We start from the raw sequence: 24,437 nt of genomic DNA on the forward strand, positions 1-24,437 counted from the left end.
GTTACAGGTACACAAAGAAGCTAAATAATCTATCCGGGATTCCAAGGAATCAGTGTCTACATGAATACTTGATGCTTAAATTCTTCAATTTTCAACTTGCTGAATGACAAACTTAAAAATAGGCACTGGGTTTCCCTTATTTCAGAATGACAGCCTGACTGAGAACCAACAGAGTAAAACAAACCTTAAATGACCAAACATACAATCCCTGAAGCAACCTAATAATCTAGGTCATAACTTGCTATGTGTTGGGGGATTATACCAAACTGAGTTTGTCAATCAGACAAAAATATAAAAACAAAATTCCATTTTTAAATGACTTGGAAAAACAACTTACTTAGAATTGTGAATGCAATTAGTGAATATAAGAAAAAGAGTATTAAAAATAAAAGCAATACTGGTAATGTGGTACTAATTCATATCATTTCTCAATAATTTTAACCCATTTTTGAAAACAAGTTTTCAAGAAGTAGCAGTCTCATACTAGTCAGGACATTTTTGTGTTTAATTAGAACTTGTAAAGTAATCAGCAGTAACGGCTCTTCAATTTATCTCAAATAGAAAAAGAAACAGGCATTAAAGTCAGTGAAGAACATTTGGAATTTTAAAATAATATTTTATTGAAATATACCAACAGAAAAAATGCACATATAAGCGTAGAGATCGATGATTCTTTTCAAACACACCCATGTAACCAGCATCCACATTAAATAAAAGGCCATAACCAGTATCCCAGCGCCCTCCTCATACCCTCTCCAGGTACTGATTCCGCCTTTTTAACAACTCCTACCTTGAATCCTAACAAGATACTCCAGTTTTCTTTTCTGGTACTGTTTATAGACAGAATCACATGGTATGTACTCCATTGTATCTGGCACTTTTCTTTCAATACCATTGCAAGATTTACCTACATTGTTGCACACAGTTGTAGATACTCATTCTCACTGCCATTTATTTTCCGCTATTGAGGAACATTTGGGTAGTTTCCACTGTGCGGCTATTACAAATAATGCAGCAACGAACATTCTAATACACGTCTTTCAGTGAACAAACGTCAGGTATATACTTATGGGTATCTAGAATTTTAAATAAACCTGGTCCTGTCCACATAAAGTACATTTTTCAAATGCAATCTGTTAATTTTATAAAATATAGATCATAGTAAAAGCTATCATTTCCCCTATGTTACTTCTTTTGAGACCTTAAGTGCCACATAAAGAGTTAGTCGTTCTTTTCTCTGTGCTCCAGTATCATTTAATCACCACCTCTATCGCAGCACTGATCACACTGCATTAATGCATTTATTTTTTACATTTGTTTTCCTGTTCCCAGAAAAGCAGAAGTGAAATCTAAAACAACTGTGTACTCCTGTTACCATGGCAGAAAAAATAGGGCCATGGGGAGAGACTGGCAGGAAGTGAAGAAGGAGGTGAAGGGAGACAAAGAAGGAAGGAGATGAGGTCACATTCAAGAAAACTGCAGCTACCAGACCAGCTAGAACTATATTTCAGCAGCCAAGAGCAGACCCAGGACACCATCTTGTCCCTTTAGCTGAACTTCAGCTAATTATAACAGATTAAAATATTACTAGCATGGCAGCCAATAAAATATCTCCGCTCCCTGTGTCGCCAAGACAGTTCTGACAAGAGCCAAATAAGGTCAAAAATCCCTCTTCCCCATGGTCAGCGAGGGCCTGCCTAGGAATGCCTTTAACATGCCACCCTAAAACTTGAATATTTTATGCCCTTATGTTAATAATCATCAATCGCTAAGCCTCTTTGTTCTTCGGGGCAGCTGCTGTTCTTTGGGCCTGCCCACTGTCACCTTCCTGAGTGTACTGTCCTTCTTTAATAAAACCACCAATTGCTTAGCTTATTTGGTGTATCCTTGAATTCTTTCCTGCGACAATAACAAGAACTCTTTTTCTGGCAAAACACCCAACTCATATAATACCCTCAAAATTTTATAAATGAAAAAATAATTCTCTAGATGAATAAATGAAAAATATGCAAACCAGTTTATCACTTACCTCCGTTTCTTTCATTAACAAGTTTAGTTCAGAAATTTGACTCTTCACCTGGCTCTCTTTGCCAATAAGGTAATCAATATCCTTTGAAAGCTTTTCCTGTTGGAATATATTAGTGACACAAGTAAGCAGACATAAAAGTTTAACACAGGCCTTGCAGATTTTTTTTTGTTTTGTTTTTACATAGTACTCATCCTCTTCTTTAGCCTGTGATGAATAGACAGTAAAATCAACTCTGGTAATTATCATTATTAACCCAGAGTAAATAGTTACTGGCCTTGAGCACAGAGGCCCAAGGATATATGAGAGATTAGAAGCAGGTTGAAAAACACACAAGGTAGTGATGCTTAGATTAATCAAAAATCCTAAGTACACAAACAGTACATTTTTGTTATCTCATCATCACCTCCAGAACGCCTCCTCCTAAGGCTTCTAAGTAAAGGGAAAAGCCGCAATTCAAATAGCATGGTCTCCTATCAGATTTTATAATTCGCTCTCACACACACATACCCATACCCATATCCACACAACACAAATAGCAACAAAGACCCTTCCAAAATAAGCTTCAAAGCCCATCTCAGCCTAGATATTCATTAAATAATTATCTAATACATAATAATGAAAATGTAAATTTATAAGGAGAGCTTATTACGCTTCCAGAGCTTACTGAATAACTTATTTATAAAGCAGTCATTTCGAAATTAGTATAGTTTATCATGGAGACAACGTCATAATTTTGAGATTCCCCAATCTAGGCCAGAAGAAATAATATGTAATATGCCTGAAGTGCATTACAAAACTAGTAAACAAACAAAAGCCCTGAAGTACCATGGGGTCCAAAGTTATTACAGACAAATGTATTCAGTCTAAAGAAGAACATTCAGAAAACACCTCCCAAGCCCTAACAGAGGATCTGAGCATTTCATGGTCATTGCTGACGACCTCAATGAAAGGGTAAGAAAAGGGGCAGAGATCCAACTTGTAGGAATTTAGGAAGTGAGTCTCCTACCTATCGCATCATCTTTTTTTTTTTTTATCTCACCATCTTTTTTACATGGTTTAACTTAAACCATGTAATAAGTAAGAAAATGTATGCAGAAATTAGTGACAGGTCTCTGACAGGACCCATCTCGAATTCTTTGGAACACCCAGCACTCAGACACAGTGAGTTTCCTTGAGGACTTACTGGAGGGACAGAGGAAGGACCCATTAGGTAGAGAAACAATATTTATGAGGACTAAAGGCAAGATGGGACCAAGAAAGAAATTGCAGTATGTTCAGAATAGGAAGAGACATCAAATCTTGTGTCTTAACCCAACACTTTACAGGAAGCCAAAGTTCACTGAATACAAGTATCCCATAGTCAGTAGCTGACTAGAACCTCCTCCTGCACACAAACTAACCACCATCCCACAGGCTGAGGTGCTTCCTCCGTCGCAGCCTGAAAGGAAGATGACAGTTCCTCCAATACTGCAACTGCAGAAGTGCAGGATGCAGGTGGTAATACTCTTTTTAGCTGCAATAGCAAAGAAGAATTTGGCTATTTAAATTGTAGTAGGGTTTGGTTCTAAGACAGCTTAATTTAGAAATGCAAAAGCTGGAGAAGAATAGATGGCAGAAACCATCTATTGAGTTTGATGGTTTAAGAATATGGAATATGGTTTAAGAGCACCAGGGGTCACTCCCAGTAAGCTGTAATTCTTCAGCAAAGTCTCTGGCCAACCACAGCCTTTAAATAAGATGGCTCCAGCTTTCCCCATCCCTTTAGACCTAGGCAGTTCTGTGTTAAGACTAGACATGTTTTAACCAAGAACCAGTGTGTCCATTTATTCATAGGTCTCCAAAAAATACAAGCACCAGACACTCATAGTAGGCACCAAGGATAAAAGTAAAATGTAAAAAGACATAGCTCCTACTTTCAGGAAGTTTATCTAATAGGGGAAACAGTTTTCAATCCTTTAGATATATTGGGGTCCCAGTTCCCTAGGAACTGATTAGAGGTTAAGTGCTCAAGGACCCCAAAACTGCTCAAAAGCTTTCCCTAGAGCAGTGGTTCTCAAAAATGCTGGTAGCATCAGTCTCCTGAGAACTCATAAAAAACACAGAGGCCCAAGCTCCTTAAACTGGGAGTGGACTTGGCCTCTATAGTTTACCAGGTGTTCCAGCTTATTCTAATAACCACCAAAGTTTAAGAACCACTGCATCCCTCTTTTAATCGGGTACTCAATCAAAGATACAAAAAAAAAAAAAAAAAAAAAGGAAAGAAAAAAGCACATTAAAGTCAAAATGAGAGAAAGAAAAGAAAGGAAGAGAAATTCATTCTTCAACAATTACTCTGAATATCTTCTATGTAAGCAGAATAGAATAATATATAACCACTGGTCCTTGCTCTCACGGGATTTGTAATTTTAAAGGTGCTATCAGCTTTGCTATATGTCTGAAAATGTTCAGAATATTGGGAAGAGTGTATATAAAGACACTCTTTAGTCAAGAGCCAAATTATTTTAGCATGTATGACAATACTATTCACCACAAATTTCACGTACCCTAAATTACAGAAGCTATATTACTTTCTCATTCAATGGGGGCTGTTTGTAGGGATGTTTACATTTTCTACATTCCTAGGTCTTCGTTTCTAATCATTTGTCTAAAATTATAAAGCTACCACTTCCAGAAGAAATAACAATATATGAACAAGATTCTTAACTCCCTCCTAGAAATTTCTAGAAATAAAGGAAAATAAAACTAGGAAAAATTCCTTAGGAAATATTCCTCAGTAAAATATCAATAACTAATATAAATATAGTTGTAGAGTGGACAATTGAAGTAAGAAGAGGTAACAAACAACTCTCCTTAATGAGAAACTGTAGTTATGTGAGAAATTGAAAAAATCCTAGAAAACCCATTAGCACCCAAGTTGGAGAGACATGGTCTTGAGATGTGGCCAAACTGAGGGAAAAACAATGAACACCCAACTGCAGCCCTTTTTTCAGGGTAAAACAGACTTCCAAAGCCTTAACAGTCCAAGCAAGGTGCCCAGAGGAGAGAGTAAACTGGGTTCCCCATGGAGGGAGGTGGGAAGGACCCCATATTCACCCCTATTCTAGAAGAGCAAGTCAACAAGCAAAGGCAAGTACAAAAAAGATGGAACCACTCTATTTTGAGTGCGTACATGTGTGTATTTCTGTCCATCTGAAGAATAACAGGAGAGATGATTATATGAAAGGAAATAAAACACAGGTCTCACCAACAGAAGACTGCCAGTAGTGGGACTAATCCTCTCAGTTATTAACTATTTAGGCCAGTTCACACAAAAGTAATAGCACTTTCCAGAACTGAAAGGGCAACCTTCGCAAAACAACTTGGTAAAAATTCCAGAGAGGTCACACACTACAACACAGTTTACCTACATTGGAAGGCAGATCAAATAAAAAGTGGAAACCTAGTCCCTGCTTCAGCAGTTTCAACAAACAGCGGACAGACAGAGACAAAGTTATCCTACTGTGATGCCCATTTTTCTTCTCTCTTTGCAACGCACAAGTGAGTAAAAATGAAAATGATAATGAAGAAGGAGATCTAAGGTGATCTGTTCACTTCTTTTGGAAATTGAAAAATTCATTATGGAGTCTGTTTTTTAAAGTCTGAAACATGAAAGAAATAACAATAGAATGTAAAGAATAACTTAAGTGTATACTATTGTCAAAGATTCACTCCAGATAACAAAAAAAAATTTTTTTGGACAACTTGTGTAAGATCCAACCAATAAGAAACACACAAAAAAGGTGTCAAAGTTAAATTTAATTAGCAAACAGTGGTACTGCCAAGGAGGGCATAATAGAGTAACAATGAGTGGATTTTCATTACCATGTGAAAAAAATTTTTAAATCCAACAAAATATATGTCAAGACACTGGATACCAAGAAACAAAGAATCTGATATATGGGAAACAGGATGAGCTTATGATTGCCTCCAGGTAACTGTCTGGAGAAGGATTCCGAGGCCTGGTGCAGAGAACACAAGTGGAGCCAGGCTCTCCCATGAGTTGAGATGAAGCTGAGAATCCAGGGAGGCTTGAGTTTGTAAAGTGTAATACCTACAAACAGGCGGCTAGAGAAGGAATGCCAGAGATATACAAGGGTCCCCCTTATTAATTCACTAAAGTATTGAGCAATTCATATGTGTGAGAAAACTGCCAGAGACCATGGAAAGAATCACCTAAAAGGATTAAAGAGAACAATTCCAGGAGCTCATACAAGGCTGAGAATAGTGCCCATTCCCCACCAGCCAGACAAAAAAAAAGAAAAAGAAAAAGAAAAAGAAAAAAAAAACCCTCAAAATTCAGAGTGCATCAGGAAGAGTAAAAAAGGGGTTTTATTTCAACAGTCCAGTTAACATTAGCCCTAGAACTAAATGTTGCTCTATCCTAACAACCTAAAAGCAAGACCCAAGAGGAATAATGTTTCCAAGTAATTTAATCATATACCAGAAGAAAACTCAAGAATATCTGTAGGATACAAAAATATCCAGCACCCAACAAGGTAAAATTTATAGTACCTGGCAGCCAATCAAAAATTGCCAGGCATGCAAAGGAGCATGGGAATACAAATTATAACAAGAAAACAAAAAATCAGTGGACACTGACCTACTAATGACACAGATGACAAAAGTAGTAGACAAGGATAATAAAACAATTATACCTATACTCCATGTATTCAATGTGGACTGAAGATTGAGCATAACAGACACGTAAAATGCAAAATCTTGTAGATCCTGAGACAGAAGATACCCACTAAGAAGGGCTCCTGGTGGCTAACTGGGCTCAAATTTTAAAAAACATAGCCTAGCAGCCATTTCTACACAGGGGCCTCTTAGGCACATCACGCTTCAGGGAGAAGCCTGCACTGACCGCCTGTCTGCACTGTGTTCCTGCCACCTGAGCCAGCCCTGGTAAAGGAGTTCCTGGAACTGTATTTCAACCAGTAGGACTAAGGCCTTCCCCATCCAATCAGAGCTGTGTAGCTACGAGTATATCACCATCAGCATCTTCACAGACCAATCAGAGCAGCTCCATTCTGACCAACCAGAACATTTTGTCTTTTTTTGGGCAAATCAAACTGCAAGAATTTAGAGTCCCCGTTTGCATGAGGATGGACCGATCAGGAACCAGAGGCAGGTACTTCTGTCTATATAATCAGCTTTCCTCTGGCTTGGGGAGCGCACTTTCCCATTTCACCAAAGACTGAAGATTATGTTTCCCCAGCTGGAACTGAAGCGCTGAAGATGTCTTACTGGCGCAGAGCAGACAAGCAGGGCAGTGTGGAGCGGGGCGAAGCAGAGCTGTGTAGCCAGAGAGAGGCCTCGCCCCAGTGCCCCCTCACAGCCCTGCTGCTTCATAACAGTGCTGTTCTCACAGCCTGTGCTGTATCACTGTTGAGCTGCTTGCACTGAATAAAACATCGTTTTTACCACACCCCAAATTGGGGATTCCCGTTGGTGCTGAATTGGTGCCAAAGACCACTGGTTGACAATGTAAAACCGTATAGATAAATGAAAATTAGATATAGGCCAAAAAATGAATACATCTATCCATCCATCTATAAAAATAGAGAAAGGAAACAAAAATTAAAATGGGTGGTAGATTTACAATGAATCCATTCCTTTTTAAAATATTGTTTAAAAGAGAAAATAAAACAAAAGAAAGTATTATACCACTTCCTACAGTGCTGTAGATAATCAAATGTGAAAGTTTTAAAAGGGCCATGTAGAAGGTTAAAAGACAGGAAAAGGAAGTAACTCCGTTGTTGCTAGGTGGGGTCCCACCCAAATAAAAAAGTTTATACTAATTCTATTAGCAAGCAAAAGACTCAAATGTCTTAAAATAGCTACTGTCCTTCAAAGTGTGTCCCATACATACAACCTCACAGGCACTGGGCTCACTTGGGGATCATAATGAAGCATCCTCCATCCATCACTCTTTCCTCAGAGTTCACAACTCGCTTACCAGTAGGACAAAGAACTGCCTGGTCAGACATACCAATCATCTAAGATTGGTAGGCCATTAAGTAACATTTTACATTGTTAACTCATTTCAGTAAAACAGGCCATGATTTGATAAAGAAAAAGTTAAAGGTATAAAGTAAAATAAAGTGATAAAGAATCAAAATTTAGTTCCAAAAATAAACCAGTCCTACCTTTAAGGTTTTATAGGCACTGCTCATAGTGGATACACGGTGATTGGAATGATTACCACCCAACTTACAGAGATGACAAACTGGCCTCCTACATAATTCACAGTACATGTTTATTCTCTCCATTTCATGTTCTGGACACATTAAAATCTATTGAGTAAAGAATAAAAGTGTGATTAAGGGTCATATAGCTTGCAGGGCACTCAAAATTCCAAAACACAAAGATTTGCTTTAGAAAATCGCTAGACATTTAAATGAATGAAAAGTGTAAAAGGAAGTAAAAGCATCTGGTACGTCGTATAAAAATTTTCTATATGAGAATCATTTTTTTTTTTAAATTTCAAATGGTCAAGTAAATACGTAGATGTTCTTTCCCCTAAAGCTGGTGATAAGATGAAAATTTCATTCCTTTCAAGCTTAAGTACAATGCTTAAGCAAACTACAAAGGCTCTGACCACACTGACCAGACAATTCTTAATGATCAATATTTTTATAAGGTACCATAAAAACAATTTATGAGACCCCATGGCCTCACTATCCTCACAAGAAAACTGCTACTAGGAGTCTTGGGACATTTTATAATACAAGCTTCCAGATGTGTCGCTTTTACATTGCACACACATTAACCAAATTTAGAACTGTATTTTTCTGATTTAAATTTCTTTTTATTTATTCTGTAAAATATCATCACAGGTACACATTTGAAGATTTATGCAAAATATCTATTTTCATTTGGAAAGGGAGATTCCTTTAGACTAGTGTGTTAATGAAATCAAGAAGTTGTCCGGGATTCCAACAGTTAGATTTTAAGCAACTATAACTGGTCTGATAATTTAGAAAGAAAACAAGTCCAATAAGGAAAGTCCTAATACCTACCTATGCACAAGTCCTGGAGAGAAACAACTGGAAAAGATTTGAATTTTTTTAGCATGGCCAAGTTCCTACATTCTCAAAGCCACTACATTTAAAATAAAATATAAAGTGTGTCTTTTTGCCAGGAATGATGATAAAAATTCAAAACCATAGGTAAATATTCTATAGGGAGAAACTTCAGAATTTTACTACACTAAATAACACTAACAACTTGAAGGGGAAAAAAACATTTTTCTCAATATAATCTATTCCTATTTCTTCAGTTCTCTCTTATCAATCTTTTATTAAATTTGTAAACAGAAAGAATGAGACTGCAATTTATACTCAAAATTTGTACTCAAAATCTCATGAATTTTTAACTCATAAAACCAAGCCTATTATAATTTATTCAATAATCACAGGTTCTTTCATAATGGAATAGTATTAATGAATTTAATAAATCTTTTTTTAAGAACATTAAAACACCAGGTAGAAGTCATAAATTTTTTAAAATCTATGAGCATTGAAATCTATGACATAGGAACATAATAGAGGATTAAACACTATTTAATAAATTTTATACCACACTAACATCGTTTGAAAAAAGAGTCAAGACTGGAAGCACAGATTTTGTTTTAATCTAAAATTACTACACTATTTAATATGATGTAAAATACTCAGCTCATAATTTCAAGATAACTTTTGGGAATTTTTTTCCATTTTTCTATTACATAATTAAAGATTTTATGCTCAACAATGTAAACAGATTTTTATACATAGTTACTAAGTTGTAAGGAATAAAAACCTTAATTAAAAGAATCAATTAGTTTTTAAAATCTATATAAATCAGAAAGCAGAGGAAGTGAAGATACCAAAAAGTATTCTGCTTTTCAGTCACATAGGGCAAACAATACATAAATTTTTAGACCTTATTATAAAAATTACCCCAAATATTTAAGGAATGCAAATTCCACTTGAGATATTATATAGTATTTTATCATGAGCTTCATGACATTAGGGCATAATTTTACTTATTCACAGTACAATTTTAGCTAACTGAAAATGTCAGAAAAATGTTCCTGAATTAAAGATTTTAGGCATTATGGGTTTATCATATTAAAGCACAAAAGCTTTTTAACTTTAACCATTTCAATCTTAGAGAGTACATCTGAGATAACCTTTTTTCTATTATTCAGTTCTCATCATGCACATTCATGCACTGTGTTGTATTACATTGTACTGTAACAGAGTAAACCATGACACTGCCTTCTAAGCTGTGGGGATGTTAGCAACACCCTAAATAACTGCAACTACTGCGCCTTAACTTCTCCTACCAGCTTTTATAGTTATTTCCTTTCTTACTATCAAGTTCTAGACCTGTAATAATTCATTTTATAATATTAAGTGTAATGATCTAAGAATGAAAACTTCACTTACCTTGGGTCTAAAATTAGTGGTTGGGCCCACATACTCATGCTGAGCTTTTACAGTACCCCAAGGGTGATAAATTTTGAAGCATTCATTGCAGTAGCTTGCACTACAGTCCATGCAACTTTTTGTGGATTCTTGAGGTGGTGGTTTACAAAGGTCACACATAATGGCTGTGGCGGCCCTGGCTGCCTGCCGGTATCTTTCAACAATAGTTTCCAAAGTGAAATTTCGGAATAGACCATTGATTCCTCTTTCTCCAAGATCCACATCGTGCTCACAGCCAGGGCAAGGAAATATAGTTGTTCTCGGGGTTAATGAATTGCGCTTCCAGCCTGTGTAGTTAGTAAGGCCTTGTTTAGTTACAACAGTAGGAAAATGAATAGAATGAAGAAAAAAGGAGTGATGTTTGGAAAGATATACATCTACAAATATATTTCAAAAATACAGGACTCAAAGTGGCTCCCTTTTAATCAATTTGAATTCTGAAAATTCTTTTTTAAAAACTGGTTTTCCTTGGTATATAAAAGACAGGCCCAAGTTACTAAATCAAAGAGGAAAAGAAAATATTCTATAGTAAATCCCATAGAAAATCCCTATTTAATCAAAACAGATATACGGTCAAGACATATAATACAATACTACACAGGGTCAGGATCTTTTGAAATGATATAATTGACATCTATAGTTATTTTTATATATCATATCCAAAGGAATTTGGCTTCCATTTAAATGAACACAGCCTTGATTGACTGACAAAAAAAATAAGTTCATACATAAAGAGAGCAGAAGTCCTTAACCCAGGCTCCATGGATGGGCTCCAAAAAGATCCAAATAGTTTTGCAAATTATTTCAAATTATATGCCAAATGTTTCATCTATATACCTATGCATATTTTCTGGTTAAGTAATCCATAGCTTTTATCAGATTCTCAAAGGAATGCATGACCACAGATTGTTAAGAATCATCACAACAGAGGATTTCCCACTGTAGTATTGTTTTATCGGGGAAAATTCAGTAGGCAAAATCTTTAGTTCACTGAGTACAATCTATAAAAGACTGAAAAGCTCATTCATAGACCTAGAATAGAATCTAGTGATTTTAAGAGGGACCAACCATTTAGTATCTTCTTATGACCTGAAAAAAAGAATCATTAAGATTACTTAATTCAGTAAGCCAAAAGTTACCCAAAAGTATTAAAATACTTTCACAATATATACACAATATAATGAATGACCTTAAACATCACACTTTTGTTCAGTATTTTCCTTATTTCAACAAATCAAGAAAACAAGGCATGACCGTCCTTACCCACAGGTTCACAGGATTCCGGGGCTGTCCATCTAACACAGGTGCTTGCATACCATATATCCTCCTCTTATTTATGTGAATAAATCTATTCTTAAGAGTATGTAGCCTTGCTTGCCCACAAAATAACTATCTAAAAACAAACACAAACTTCTTAACCTACAGCCTTCTTTCATACTGCCATGTATCCAGTACCAAAAATGGTGAAACTTAGTACATCATACTTAGAAAAGGTCTTTAAACACCTATGTTAATATTGGTTTGGCACATCGCTATCATCACTAAAAAGACTGTCTGATTGTCTTAAAACATGTCTGGCATGATATCAGTACAAGTATAATTTGGCAATCAGCCCAAAATATTATTTATTTGAAGTGACTTTATAACATACTAAATGGCATTGGGTCCTGAAAGCTACTTATAAAATAAATATGCAGAATATTGTTAATATCTTCATTTAAAAATATTTTAACCTTTAGATTTTTAAACATACACAAAAACGCATACAAAAAAGCTGCCACATAAAAATTTGAAAATCCTACATAAAATATATTAATAATTGTAAAAAACATGCAATACAGTCCAAGATGATTCACAACACAGCAGGCATATAATGAAATAAGCAGCAAAGCTATTTTTAAAATACATGCCAATGAAAATTTCATTTAGTGAAAAAACAAGCCAAGTAATTCGGGAAGTGATACAGAGCAGTGGTCAAGTTTAAATGAATGGAAATTCACATTTAATTGCATGCTTACACACATGAACTAGATGATAGAAATTAAAATGGATAACTAATTTCAACAGTTTTTTAAAAAATGGGTTATTATTAGTTTTATGAATTGAAGGTTGTGATCAATTAAGTAATGGAATAAAACAAAATTAAATCATGATAACAAAATCATGCTTTAACATGTACACTGGTGACACCCAGATTTTAGCCATCATGTCCAGAAATTTAAAAAAGAACAAGTTTCATCCCTTTTCTGTAAGCCACTTTTAACTTATTTTTATAATAAAAATAACGTGTAAAGCATCACACTAAACTTCTTAAGTCAGACAAAATATTAAATCAATATATCTAGGTTATTTTTCTAAACAGATTTAAAAAACTCAAATTTTTTACAAATGCTAAAGAATTTATACATTTTATTTCATCTGTCTTATACTTCTACCATTGTTTTCATAAAAACAAATAGGATATACAGAGGGTGCTAAAAAAATGCATACACATTTTAAGAAAGAACTGTACTAAAATTGTAATACAATGAATGATGCTAGCATTCATTTGATTAACGCCATCTGTTGAGCGAAAGTCATAGTACACATTGCTACCTAATTCAACTTCGAAAAATAATACATAGAAAACATCTCAAAATGAGTACATTTTTTTTGGAACCCCAGGTATGTTTATGGCAATAAGTACACATCTAAAGATATTCTGGGAAGAAAATCTAATGAAAAAAATCAAGACAGTAGTACTAAGAATAAAATGTAATAGTTAACTTTTTACTCTCTATAGCTGTGCTATCTAATGTGGTTATTTAAATTAAATTAAACATTCAGTTCCTTGCTTGCACTAGCCACATTTCAAATTCTCAAGAGCCACATGTGGCTAGTGACTACCATACTGTCCGGTGCAAGATCAAACATTTCCATTATTATAGAAAGTTCCACTGGATAATAATGCTCAACAGCATGATACAATGAAAAAGAAAAATAATGATGGCTAGGAAAGGTAAGGAAGCAATGTAGGCCAAGAAATAAATACAATTTTATATGTCACACTGCATTTATGGGGCCAATAATTTATACAAATTATTTGAATACTGCCACCTTGCAGCATCAATTCTTTTCCCCATACACCTTTACTGCAAACACAGATTGAACAAGTATAAATCATGACTCAATTTTAAAATGAAGACCCCCCAAAAAATATTCAAGCAAATACCCCCAAAAGTCAGCTTTCAGTCATGTTTTACCATTTAAACATCAAAGAGAAAATAAAGTATTTCAAAACAGAGTCAATTCACAACTAGCAAGTTCAAAACCTCTGCTAGCTGCATCCTCTCCCACATTCTGGCTTCTGGCTACAAACAACTTCCCCACTGTTACCACCTGGCAGTCAGTGGGCTCCTTCTCCACACGGTGGGCATTCATGTTGGGATTCCTGATGTTTGGAAAAGGACAAATGTCTTGTAGTGCCACCTTAATGATTCTTTTCACACATTCTGACCATCTAGCTGATGCCTACTTGTTATACTTAACCTTTGAGTAGTAGATTTTCAACACGCAAAACCTTTTTCTCAATTGTTTGAATGAAAAATAAGCAATTAGTTTTTTAAGCAATTTGCTCCTATCTTTCCTCCTAATTACTACATTTCAATATTTAAAATTCTCAGGGACTCACTAAAGCCTGTAAGAGAAAGGATTACATGTGGCTTCTAGAAGTGGCTATAAGATTTTAAAATCAAGGTATGCAGAGGAAGGTAAGAAAGACAGAAAAGGGATAACAGTACAGATTTTGATTTTTCCCCAATAATATATAAGGTATCACCAGCATTTCACAAAAAGTAGCCAATTTTACTTTAAAGGTCAACTGGAGTAAAATAAAATAAATTTTTTTTTTTTTAAATAAAATAGGTTGGCCCATCTGTCATACAAAATCAAATAGTTCAGAAAGCCTAAAAAAGCAAGGTACATTATTTACCCACAAATGGGTAAGACCTCATTAATAAAGAAAAGACACCATATGCATAAAGCCAACAAAGATTAGCTACAAAATTTATCAATACCTTTAAGGAAATTTTTAAATACAGAAGAAAGTACTGGCTTATTTAGCTCCCCAAGTTACCAAAACAACTGTTAAGATAAGCTTTGCTCCACCAAGTAAATGTACCGGATTTTGAAGGTAACTGATATTTTAAAAGCTAACAACAGGGGTATATCATTTTCTTCAAAAATATCTTGTCATGTATATTGACAAAATGCAAGCACTAATAATCAGTGCTCCCTTTGAAAACATCAGAACTTGCTGGAAATTTAGTCCTGTTGACCTTTAATTCATTTCAGCCGAATTTGTTTATTTTCTATAAAGTTTTGAAGACTTGACCACTGATGTTTAAAAACTTTACACAAGGTTATTTAATTTATATCTAACACTATACTGCCTGCGGCCACACGAGCAACAAAGCATTTTCTACCTCTCCACCCCAAAGATCTCCGTTGTGGTGCTGTGAACAATGAACAGAAAGCTGGATTTAGAATTTCATTTCAAAGAGAAGATTCACAACTCGTTAACAAAAGATAAAGCAGTTAACTGTGTTCTGCACATAACACAATTATTGAATTCACAGTAAAAAATGTGTTTTTCCTGGTACGTGGTACTTATGAAGCCATCACTGTAAAACATTTACCAAGCTTATCTTAGAGTTCCGAATTATTCATTGTTGGCGCAGCACTTAAGTGACCTATGTTTTATCTTATAGATTTGCGTTTTTTTAAACAATCACATTTCCGGTAACTGTTGAAAATACAAAGGCAAATCAAGAACCCTGTTTGATATTTTAACGATGCAAATAACACTGTAAATTAACATTACAAAAGAAAATATAAAATAGGGGGAAAGGTTGCATATATATGACCAAAAATGTACAGTAATATAGCTTTTATTTTTACATAACTTAATATGCTATTGTTATACACACAAACCTTACTCTCTTTTCAAGGCACACTTTTAGTTTAATAATCTGTCCAATGTAATGCTATTCAAAAGGAATATGTAAGCCAAAAATGTAAGCCATATGTCATTTTAAATTTTCTAACCAGATAAAAAGGAAATAAGTGAAATTAAATTTTAATAATACGTTACTTAATCCAATATATCCAAAATGCTATCACTTCAAAATGTAATCAATATAAAAATTATGGATATTTTATATATTGTTTTCATTCTCAGTGTTCTAAATCCAGCATGTACTTTTACACTTACAGTACATCTTAATTCAGACGAGCTCATGTCAATGCTCAACAGCCACGTGTCGCTAGTAGCTAATGTACTGGACAGTCCAGGTCTGAAAATCCCTTTATTAAACCAATGGCAAGACTAATCTTTAGAGTTCTTTTCCTCCCACACCAATTACTCAGAACAGGGCTGCTGGTTTCCTTCTCAAGCATGTCTAAATGGCGAAAATTAAGAAACTGCCAGAAAAAAAAAGGATCATTACTTACCCATGAATTTATGTTTGAATCTATCCAAAGAAAAATCACAGGCAAATGCCCCATAAATGGAGGGTAGGTGACATTATATTTGTAACACAATGACTTCTACTAGTTTAAAACTGGTGAGCATGAGGGGTTAAATCCTAAAATGTGCATTCATTTGCTAAAATCCTCCAAGATCAATTACTATTTGAATGCTCTATCTGTAGTTGTTAACTTGCTCTATACGTTAAGGACTGTGTTCTAATTATTGCATCTCTGATGAAGCTCTCTGTACAATGTTAGACTATACGCTTCTTTGAAAAAGGAGGGATAACTCTAGCTTTGTCATTACTCTTCAGCATTTTAACCAGGTCCCATAACTAGCAGGTAACTTAAATATTTGGCAAATGAATGAATGCAACTGATACGCAATAAGACACAGCACTTCAAGACTGGAGAAAATATGGCAGTTGACGTAACTGGCTCGACCTACCACTAAAGGCAGAAATCCCCTCTACAATATTTGCAAACAGTGGTCCCCTATCCATTGTTTAAAACAAAGACTCTGAACGAATGGCCCAACAGCTGGATGCATCAGAGTTAAAGAGGTTTTGGCTGCCCTGCCCTATGTTGAGTTGGCATGGTGTTTTTAAATAATTGGCAGTAACTGCCAACATTTAAAAAACAGAATTTGCATCAAAATCACTATCAGTTTTTGTGGGGGGAGTGACAATCCGGCACTCCCAAACCCATATGATAATTTACTAGTGCCAAGTAGCTACTGCCCCGTTAGACAAGGCATCCATTCTCGTCTCCACAGTCCTGAATCAGGCCCCGTCTCCACCAGGGAAAGCCTCGAGTCAAGCTGGCTGCTGACACTTGGGCTTCTGGTTTTCTTATAGTTAAGTTAATGGGAAAACGAAATATTAATTCTCTCTCTACCTATCTCAAAGAAGTAAAATAAAAGAGTCCTGTACTGCGGGGAGGGCTGCTTAATTTGGCCCCGGCAGCATATAAATTTGAACTCTAATTTACATACTTCTAGTGACAGGGATCTGACAGAATCAGGCAGCACACTTGATTTTTGGGGCAGCCTTAGGCGTTGGTTTTCTATCAGGGTAAGCTGAAATCTGCCTTCTCAGTTCATCTATGCATTGATGTGGAATCATTGCCGTGAAGATACCCAGTGTATTATTCTCTTCCACAAGACAGCCATCATGTTCTGCAGTTGTCCCTACTCCAAGTTAAATGCTCTTTTTTTTTTAACATTTTTTTATTAGTTTCAGGTGCACAAAACAATGCAATAGCCAGACATGTATCATTTATACGCCTCACACAGTGACAGCCCCCTTTCCCCCATCTCACATCGCACACACAGCCACTACATTTCCACTGTCTCTATTCCTAATGCTATCAAGTTCAATATTCTTATTGTCTATAATTGTTCTTCCCAGAAAAGTTGTCTAACTTCCTCCCTCAGGAAATAATCCAGCTTAACAGGGTTCTTTAGAGAGGGGAACATCTCAGTAATTCTATTTCTGATTTGGACAGAGCAATGTGTGGTGAAATAGATCTCTCATCCTGGGAAAAAATGTCATTATCACTGAGTATAAGCTATTAGGGGCACACTTTGCACAAATCTGGCAGCAGAGGCTCATCATTAACATCCACTCAACAAATATTTATGAGACGTCTACCGAGTACTGCGCAAGGCGTAAATTCCCGAAAACAGAAACTATTCACTATATTTCATCAGGTTAACTATAATTCATCCCTACTTCATATTAATCACATATAAAAACTAACCAAATCTTAAGATTAGAAGCCTACATAAAATACAGCATTTCATAAAATACATACGTGAGCTCAATCTAACTGGAAGTAAAAATACTAATATATAACTGAAAATTCCTTTTAATAAAGTCCTGTACTAAATATTAATACACAAAAAGTGAGTTTTCCTTGGTCAATCAAGCAGGGGTCCTTAATTAGCCAACGAGGAGGATCTACCAATAGAATATCAGGCTGTATCTGTAGGATGATTTCAGGCTGTTACTGCCTTTCCTCCCTCCTCAGTGTGCCAGTTTCCTAGCAGGGAGGGAAACATAAAAATGATGACTTCACAATGAACATAACCCTCTCCAACTTCAATTCCCTGCACTCCCAGTTACCTAATGCTTTTTTTTGTATAGTCATGCACTGCATAACGACATTTTGGTCAAGGACGGACTGCATATCCAACAGTGGTCCTGTAAGATTACAGTGAATCTGAAAAATCCCTATCACCTAGTGACATTGCAGTCATCCTAACGTCATAGCACAACACATTACTCATGTGTTTGTGGTGATGCTGGTGTAAACAAACCTACTGCGGCTGCCAGTTGTATAAAAGTAGAGCATATACAATTATATACAGTATATAATACTTGATAATGATAATAAACAATTGTGTTACCGGTTTATGTATTTACTATATTATCAGTAATTTTAGAGTGTACTCTTCCTACTTATAAAAAAAGAGTTTGCTGTAAAACACTGTCATGTTACATCAGCAGCAGTCTCGTACATCTCATGCTTCCTTCGTCTCTTGATTTCATCATTTTCTCTTGTGCTTGATTTAATCTCGTGCTGTTCTGTACAGTAACATGCTGTACAGGTTTGTAGCCTGGGAGCAACAGGCCGTGCAATACAGCCTAGGTGTGTGGTAGGCCAGACCACCTAGCTTTGTGTAAGTGCCCTCTATGATATTCACACAAACGTGAAATTGCCTAATGATGCATTTCAGACCATATGTGTATCATTAAAAGGCACATAACTGTATACGTATTACTTTTATGTGTGCAAAATACCTTCCAAGTAATTAGTGATTACCATTTAAAGAAAAATACATGTTTTTCAAATAGTGTAACACTACTCTTACAACAAATCTACTCTTAATCTGCTCTCCTATGGAGCACAAAGACATAAACATTGCCCAAGGAGACTCTGTATCACAGCATGGACCAAAAAATACGATTCTCTAAAATGTAAATAAGGAGATTTTTTTTCTGGTAAGAAAAGTTGTTGTTTTTTTTTTTACAAGATTAAAAAGTCACTATAAGAGGAAGGAATGGACAGAGTGGAGGAAAGAAGTAAACTTAAAACTTCAAAGCCCAATTTGGGCAGAGTTGAAGCCCTGAAACCTGGTACTAATGGGTACTCATGTACTCTCCCTCCATACAAAGGAGGGCCGAGCGCAATGGTGTGGTGTCTCTACCCAACCTCTGCCTCCCCTTGGTCCTCACTGCTGATTTGGGCCCTTAATTCCCCAGTGGCCCTATTCCTAGTGATTTCAAATTAATGTTCATATACATTAATCCTGCCATGGATGTCCAGAAGAAAGACTGTAACACTATTCCCAACAAGAAACAATTTAAGCTTTGGTTATATTATAAGGTACAATATGTGTGCTATACATTTAATTAGATCGACTTCTGTCATTACTACAGAATTGCACTATTTAGTTGTTCAAAATCCTTCTTTTAAAAAAATGGATTAAAAATGTCTTAAGAAAATAAAATCCTCAGGTGGAATAAAATGATACCAAATAATTCCTCTACGAAGTCCTTTAGGCCTACCGTGTTTCCCCGAAAATAAGACATAGCCAGACAATCAGCTCTAATGCGTATTTTGAAGCAAAAATTAATATAAGACCCAGTCTTATTTTACTATAAGTCTGGGTATGATACGATATATGATACGATATGATATGATATAATATTATATAATACAACATATTACTATATATAAGTGTTGCCCTAGTAAGTACTTCGGTCATCCATTATTTCATCCCTCATATAAAGGACATCACAGGGTAAGAGATCCCCTAAAATACAGACACAGTTAGTAAGGGTATTAACACAAAGTTGGTGTTTAATATCCAACTTTAAGTGCATATCAAAAGACAGTAAGAATTCATTTTGACATTTTAAAAGGGAGTCCTTTATAACTACAGTTTTAGTTTATTCACTGAAAAGCTTAAACCTCAAAATGACAAAAATAATTTTCCTTCCAGTTATTACTGAAAATCCCCCACCCCAAGGTTCTACCACATACCTGGTCTGTTAATCTTGTCAATTTTATCGATGCTAGGAGAGGGGAACCGAAGTCGAGGACTGCTCTGATTGGAGTTGTCTGATCCCACATCATTGACAGAATCATCATGTGTCAGTAAGAGTTCTTTTACACATTTATGACAGATACTATGTTGACAAGGGAGAATCAAAGGGTGGGTGAACAGCTCCTTGCATGCTGGGCAAATAAGCTCTCGTTCGATATTCTTAATGGTAACCTTAAATTGAGAAAAAGAAATCAGATTCAAAGGCTCTTAGTGAGTGAATATATTAACATGCTCATACCTTTTGTATAAGTACATGTGTTTACCTTTCCAAAAAGAATTAAGAAAACAGGTATTTTTGTTTTAACCTGAAGCTCCTTTTTGCCTATGAAACTCTATACCATCAACCCCCCTCAACATCCAATAGTTTAGAACTTAAGGGACATGAGATGGTAAAAACTGAAGTATGAGAAAAATTAGCAGAAAATATTAGGGGACCATAATATTTCATCAAGTATGAAGTTAGTAAATCATCATTAATTCATTGATTTAGGACTTCAGTGAAGTCCTGAAAGCAGATTACTTCAATAAAAAATTAAGAATATAGCACAAGAATAAGACTATTCCTATTTAACACATGAACTTTGTGACTGGTAAATAAGAGCTGGTAAAAACTGGGTTCACCAGGATGTTCCAGGAACCCTACTTGATATCTATTTACAAGCCGAATTATCAGCAATTTTCTACATTAAACATGACCATTTTTCACATGCTGCAACTGTAATGTAGGTAAAAATGCTTGACGTTCTCAATGCTGCAATATCAAAGCAGTGACTCAGAGGCGCTTTATGAATATTGAAAGAGTGTACAAGATTAGAAGGCACCACTATAAGTGCTCTCGATAACTCAAGCTTGCATTGTTTTCAATGAGAAACATGCAGACTTGTAACAACTAAAGAGCTTGGATAACCTCATACCAGTTTTCCCGTCCTTTCCCTATGTGTTTTCCCCCCATGTAACACAAACTTCAGACGCTATGAATCTAACTATATTCAGCATCCCCCCAATTCTAATGATAGTCCAATTTTAAAGTACTCATAACCTTGTACAATCATTTCAACTACTAGAAATACACAGAAAATTAAAATTGAAGTGAGTCGTTACGTTTTTTAATGGATGGATGTAAAGTAATCCTTACCCAAAAGAAAAATTCGTGGTCATGTTACATTCATTGAGGGGGAAATCATCTGATTAAGAGAAATGTGAGGTGGGGGTTCCCACAATTAAGCTGTTTCAAAATAAATGAGATTCCACGGGAAACTAACAAGTTTGCATACTCGACCCCTTCAAACAAAACCACTTGTAGTCCGACAGCTGCCAAAGCCAGGCCGCCTCCGGAGAGCAGGCACAGCCGGGGAGGAGCCTTGCTCGCGGTGACCGCGGGCCGAGTCTGGCGGAGCCCGCGGGGGTCCCGAGCGGGACTCGAGCGCTCCCAGACAAAGGACGGCGGGACACGCGCCCAGAGACACGACGGGCACCTGACTCCCTAAAGGGAATTAATTCTCCAGCCCTGAACTCCATTAAAGTGCCCCGCCCGGACTCTCCGAGGTGCGCAGGTGGGCGATGACCGCACCCGAGTGGTGCCCTCTTCCGGGCCCAGGTGACCCCTACTCCGACCCACCGAGTGGTAGGGATGAGGCGCACCGGGTTGCGGAACCCGGCCCGGGGCGGCGAAGAGGAAGCGGGGCCACCACACAGCAGCCCTTGCGCCTCCGCAGCAGTGGCTCCCTCCCGGCTCACCGCGGAGGGAAGAGAGACCCAGGGGCCCCGGCGCGCCGCCATCGTGACATAAGGAAGCCGCCTGCCCCTGTCCCCGACTCACCAGCGAGTCGGAACCATCCCCCTCCATGGTAGCCTTCTGCCAGGTGTCATCCACAGCAGGGTCCAAACAGGCAGACGGGCGCCGGGCAGGGGCTGGTGGGCGGGTCCCTGAGGCGGCCGGAGAGCCTCGACTCGGAGCCGGAGGGCGAGCTGGTCAGCCAGACCCGGCCGGCGGACCGACGCGGCGCGTAGGCCGGGGCGGGCGACAGCACAGGCGCGGAGAGCCGAGCTGAGCTCCCTGCGATGGCCACGGAATCCCGCCCCGCAGCCGGCTGCGGCGGCGGCTCTTGGGGACTGCGGCTGGGCGGGCGGACGCGGGCGCGGTGGAGGGGCGGGGCCGGGGCGGGGCGGGGGCGGGGCCGGGAGGGGCGGCGCCGTCGCCCGGGCAACAGCGCCCACCGCACAAAGGAGGCGGGACTGCGGGAAGCTGGGAGACTCGGCGACCCAGCAGCAGGACGGGGGTGTGGCGCGCGGTGGGGTCCCAGCTCCCTCCGCCACCGCCTCTGCCCCGCCCCTCTCGCCCCTCACTCCCACCCGGGTTGCAGCCGTGGTCGGAAGTGAGGGGGTGGCGGAGGCTGCGGGCTGCGCCGCGGAGGGACAGAGGTGGAGCCCTCCTGCAGCGCTGCGACCCACTGCAGCCCTGGCCTCGGGCCCGGGCGGCTCCCTATGCTTTCATTGTGCTTTCCCTAATCTTTGGTAAAGCGCCGTGCCAAGCATCACAGACAAGTCCCATTTCCTAATGACTCTAGAGCCGGCGGCGGGACTGCGGGCGGGCTCGGACAGCCTTCCCTGTGCCGTCGCACGGAGCACCGCAGAGCCACGCTGAGGAAGCGACCAGGACGAGATCCCGCCTACCCCACTCCTGCCAGGACCGAGGTCTCCCCTAGTGGGTCCCTGTCCCCACCCGGCTCTCCTTCTCTTCCTGCCCGACTCGTACGGTGAACTTAACAGTCCCTGACTAGTCGCCAACCACTCATCGTCCAATTTCTGCTTCTGCTTTTATACACCAGGGCGTGGCGCTGTCACGCACGACACGACACGTTCTTGCCAAGTGGCGCGGCGACAGGCCGCAGAGTTGGGGTCGCTCTCCCGGCTGCTGGACAGGATTTCAATTCAACAGATGGCGGCAAGGGAACACCTGCCCCGCTTGGGGTCTGCGCCCTGCTCCGCCCCCGCAGCTGCTCTGCGGTTCCCCGCCCCTGCGCCCCCTACCCCCCCACACCCTCCAGGGGACAGAGGGCGCGGGGAAGTGGGGACATCTGGTCAGGAGCTGCTCCGGCACCCACGCACCCGCGTGGTAGGCGCCCGCCGAGTGTTAGTTAAAGCAGGCTTCGGACAGCTCCGGAACTAGCAGCGTGAAATTCACCTGCCAATGCTCAAGCGCGTTTCTTCTATCTTATTTTCAAAGCAAACGGAAAACAAATTAACCTGGAATTGTTGGAAGTCGTAATTTACGAGATCATGCCACCGCCTTCCCGGCTAAATAATTTCATCCTTACATACAGACTGAAGAAAAGGGCGCTCTAAACAACTAGGGGAAGAGACTACAGAGCTGTAGCGCGCGGTATCCCGTTTAGGTTTTGAAATGCTTCCTACTTTTATTTCCTATTTGGGAGATGCCTCTCGCTGTGGAAAGGTCTGTTGTCTTCGCACAGCACTGCCAACAGTGGTAGCTTCTTCTCCAGCCTAGCAATTAAATAACGATGTAGCAGTGTAGAATTAAGAACAGCAAGGGACCATAGCAATGGTCTTTAATGTAAACCCCTCAATTTACAGATGAGGTGCAGAGAGGATGAATGCCTTGCCAGCTAACGACTGGACCTTTGTGGTCAAGATGTAATGCCTGTTCCCGTGCCCCACGTGCTGGAGTTGAGCCTGCCTTCTTCCCACAGATTTGAAGCATCCTAATCAGGAGGCAAATGAGGAAAATAACGAATGCCTGTGTCATTTAGTTACCTATAACATGTACTACACCATGTTCCCATATAGATTTTTAAAAGTTCAACCATTAAAAAGCATTATACCGTAAATCAGTTTGTTTTTAACACTGGTCTTGGGTTAAATAATTCCCCTCTAGCTGTAATCTCTTATCAGCACACTTAAATAGCGCTTTGGTCCAAAACTAACTAGTTAGCAGAGTAAAAGAGATTAGAAGGCTCATTAACACGAATAAACATAAAACATGTATAATGACAATATTTGGCTGAAAATAAATTCGGAAGCCCTTCCGTTACGCAAATCAAACTTCAATGAGCTATCATTTTCCACCTGATTCTCTCCAAGTTCAGAAATTATGTTAATACACTTGGCAAGAATGTGGGGAACTAGGCACTTCCAAACTTTTTTGTGATAGTATAGAGTGGTATAGCTTATTTGAAGGGAAATTTTGCAAGAGTTATTAAAAATTGTACATGCTTATACCTTGACTCAGCAATTCTACTAAAAATGTTCCCAC

The 24,437-nt window shown here is 38.4% G+C and overlaps 1 protein-coding gene across 1 annotated transcript in view; it reads right to left on the minus strand.

Moving 5' to 3' along the window:
* TRIM36 (tripartite motif containing 36) overlaps positions 1-24,437 on the minus strand; it is a 55,194-nt gene that overhangs the window by 13,940 nt on the left and 16,817 nt on the right. The window contains 6 exon segments of the mRNA XM_033111075.1: positions 2,030-2,125; positions 8,218-8,364; positions 10,504-10,829; positions 11,611-11,631; positions 15,006-15,035; positions 20,101-20,335. Of these exon segments, the coding sequence (XP_032966966.1) occupies positions 2,030-2,125; positions 8,218-8,364; positions 10,504-10,829; positions 11,611-11,631; positions 15,006-15,035; positions 20,101-20,335 (855 nt within the window).

Source organism: Rhinolophus ferrumequinum, chromosome 7, assembly GCF_004115265.2.
Source record: "Rhinolophus ferrumequinum isolate MPI-CBG mRhiFer1 chromosome 7, mRhiFer1_v1.p, whole genome shotgun sequence".
NCBI lineage: Eukaryota > Metazoa > Chordata > Mammalia > Chiroptera > Rhinolophidae > Rhinolophus > Rhinolophus ferrumequinum.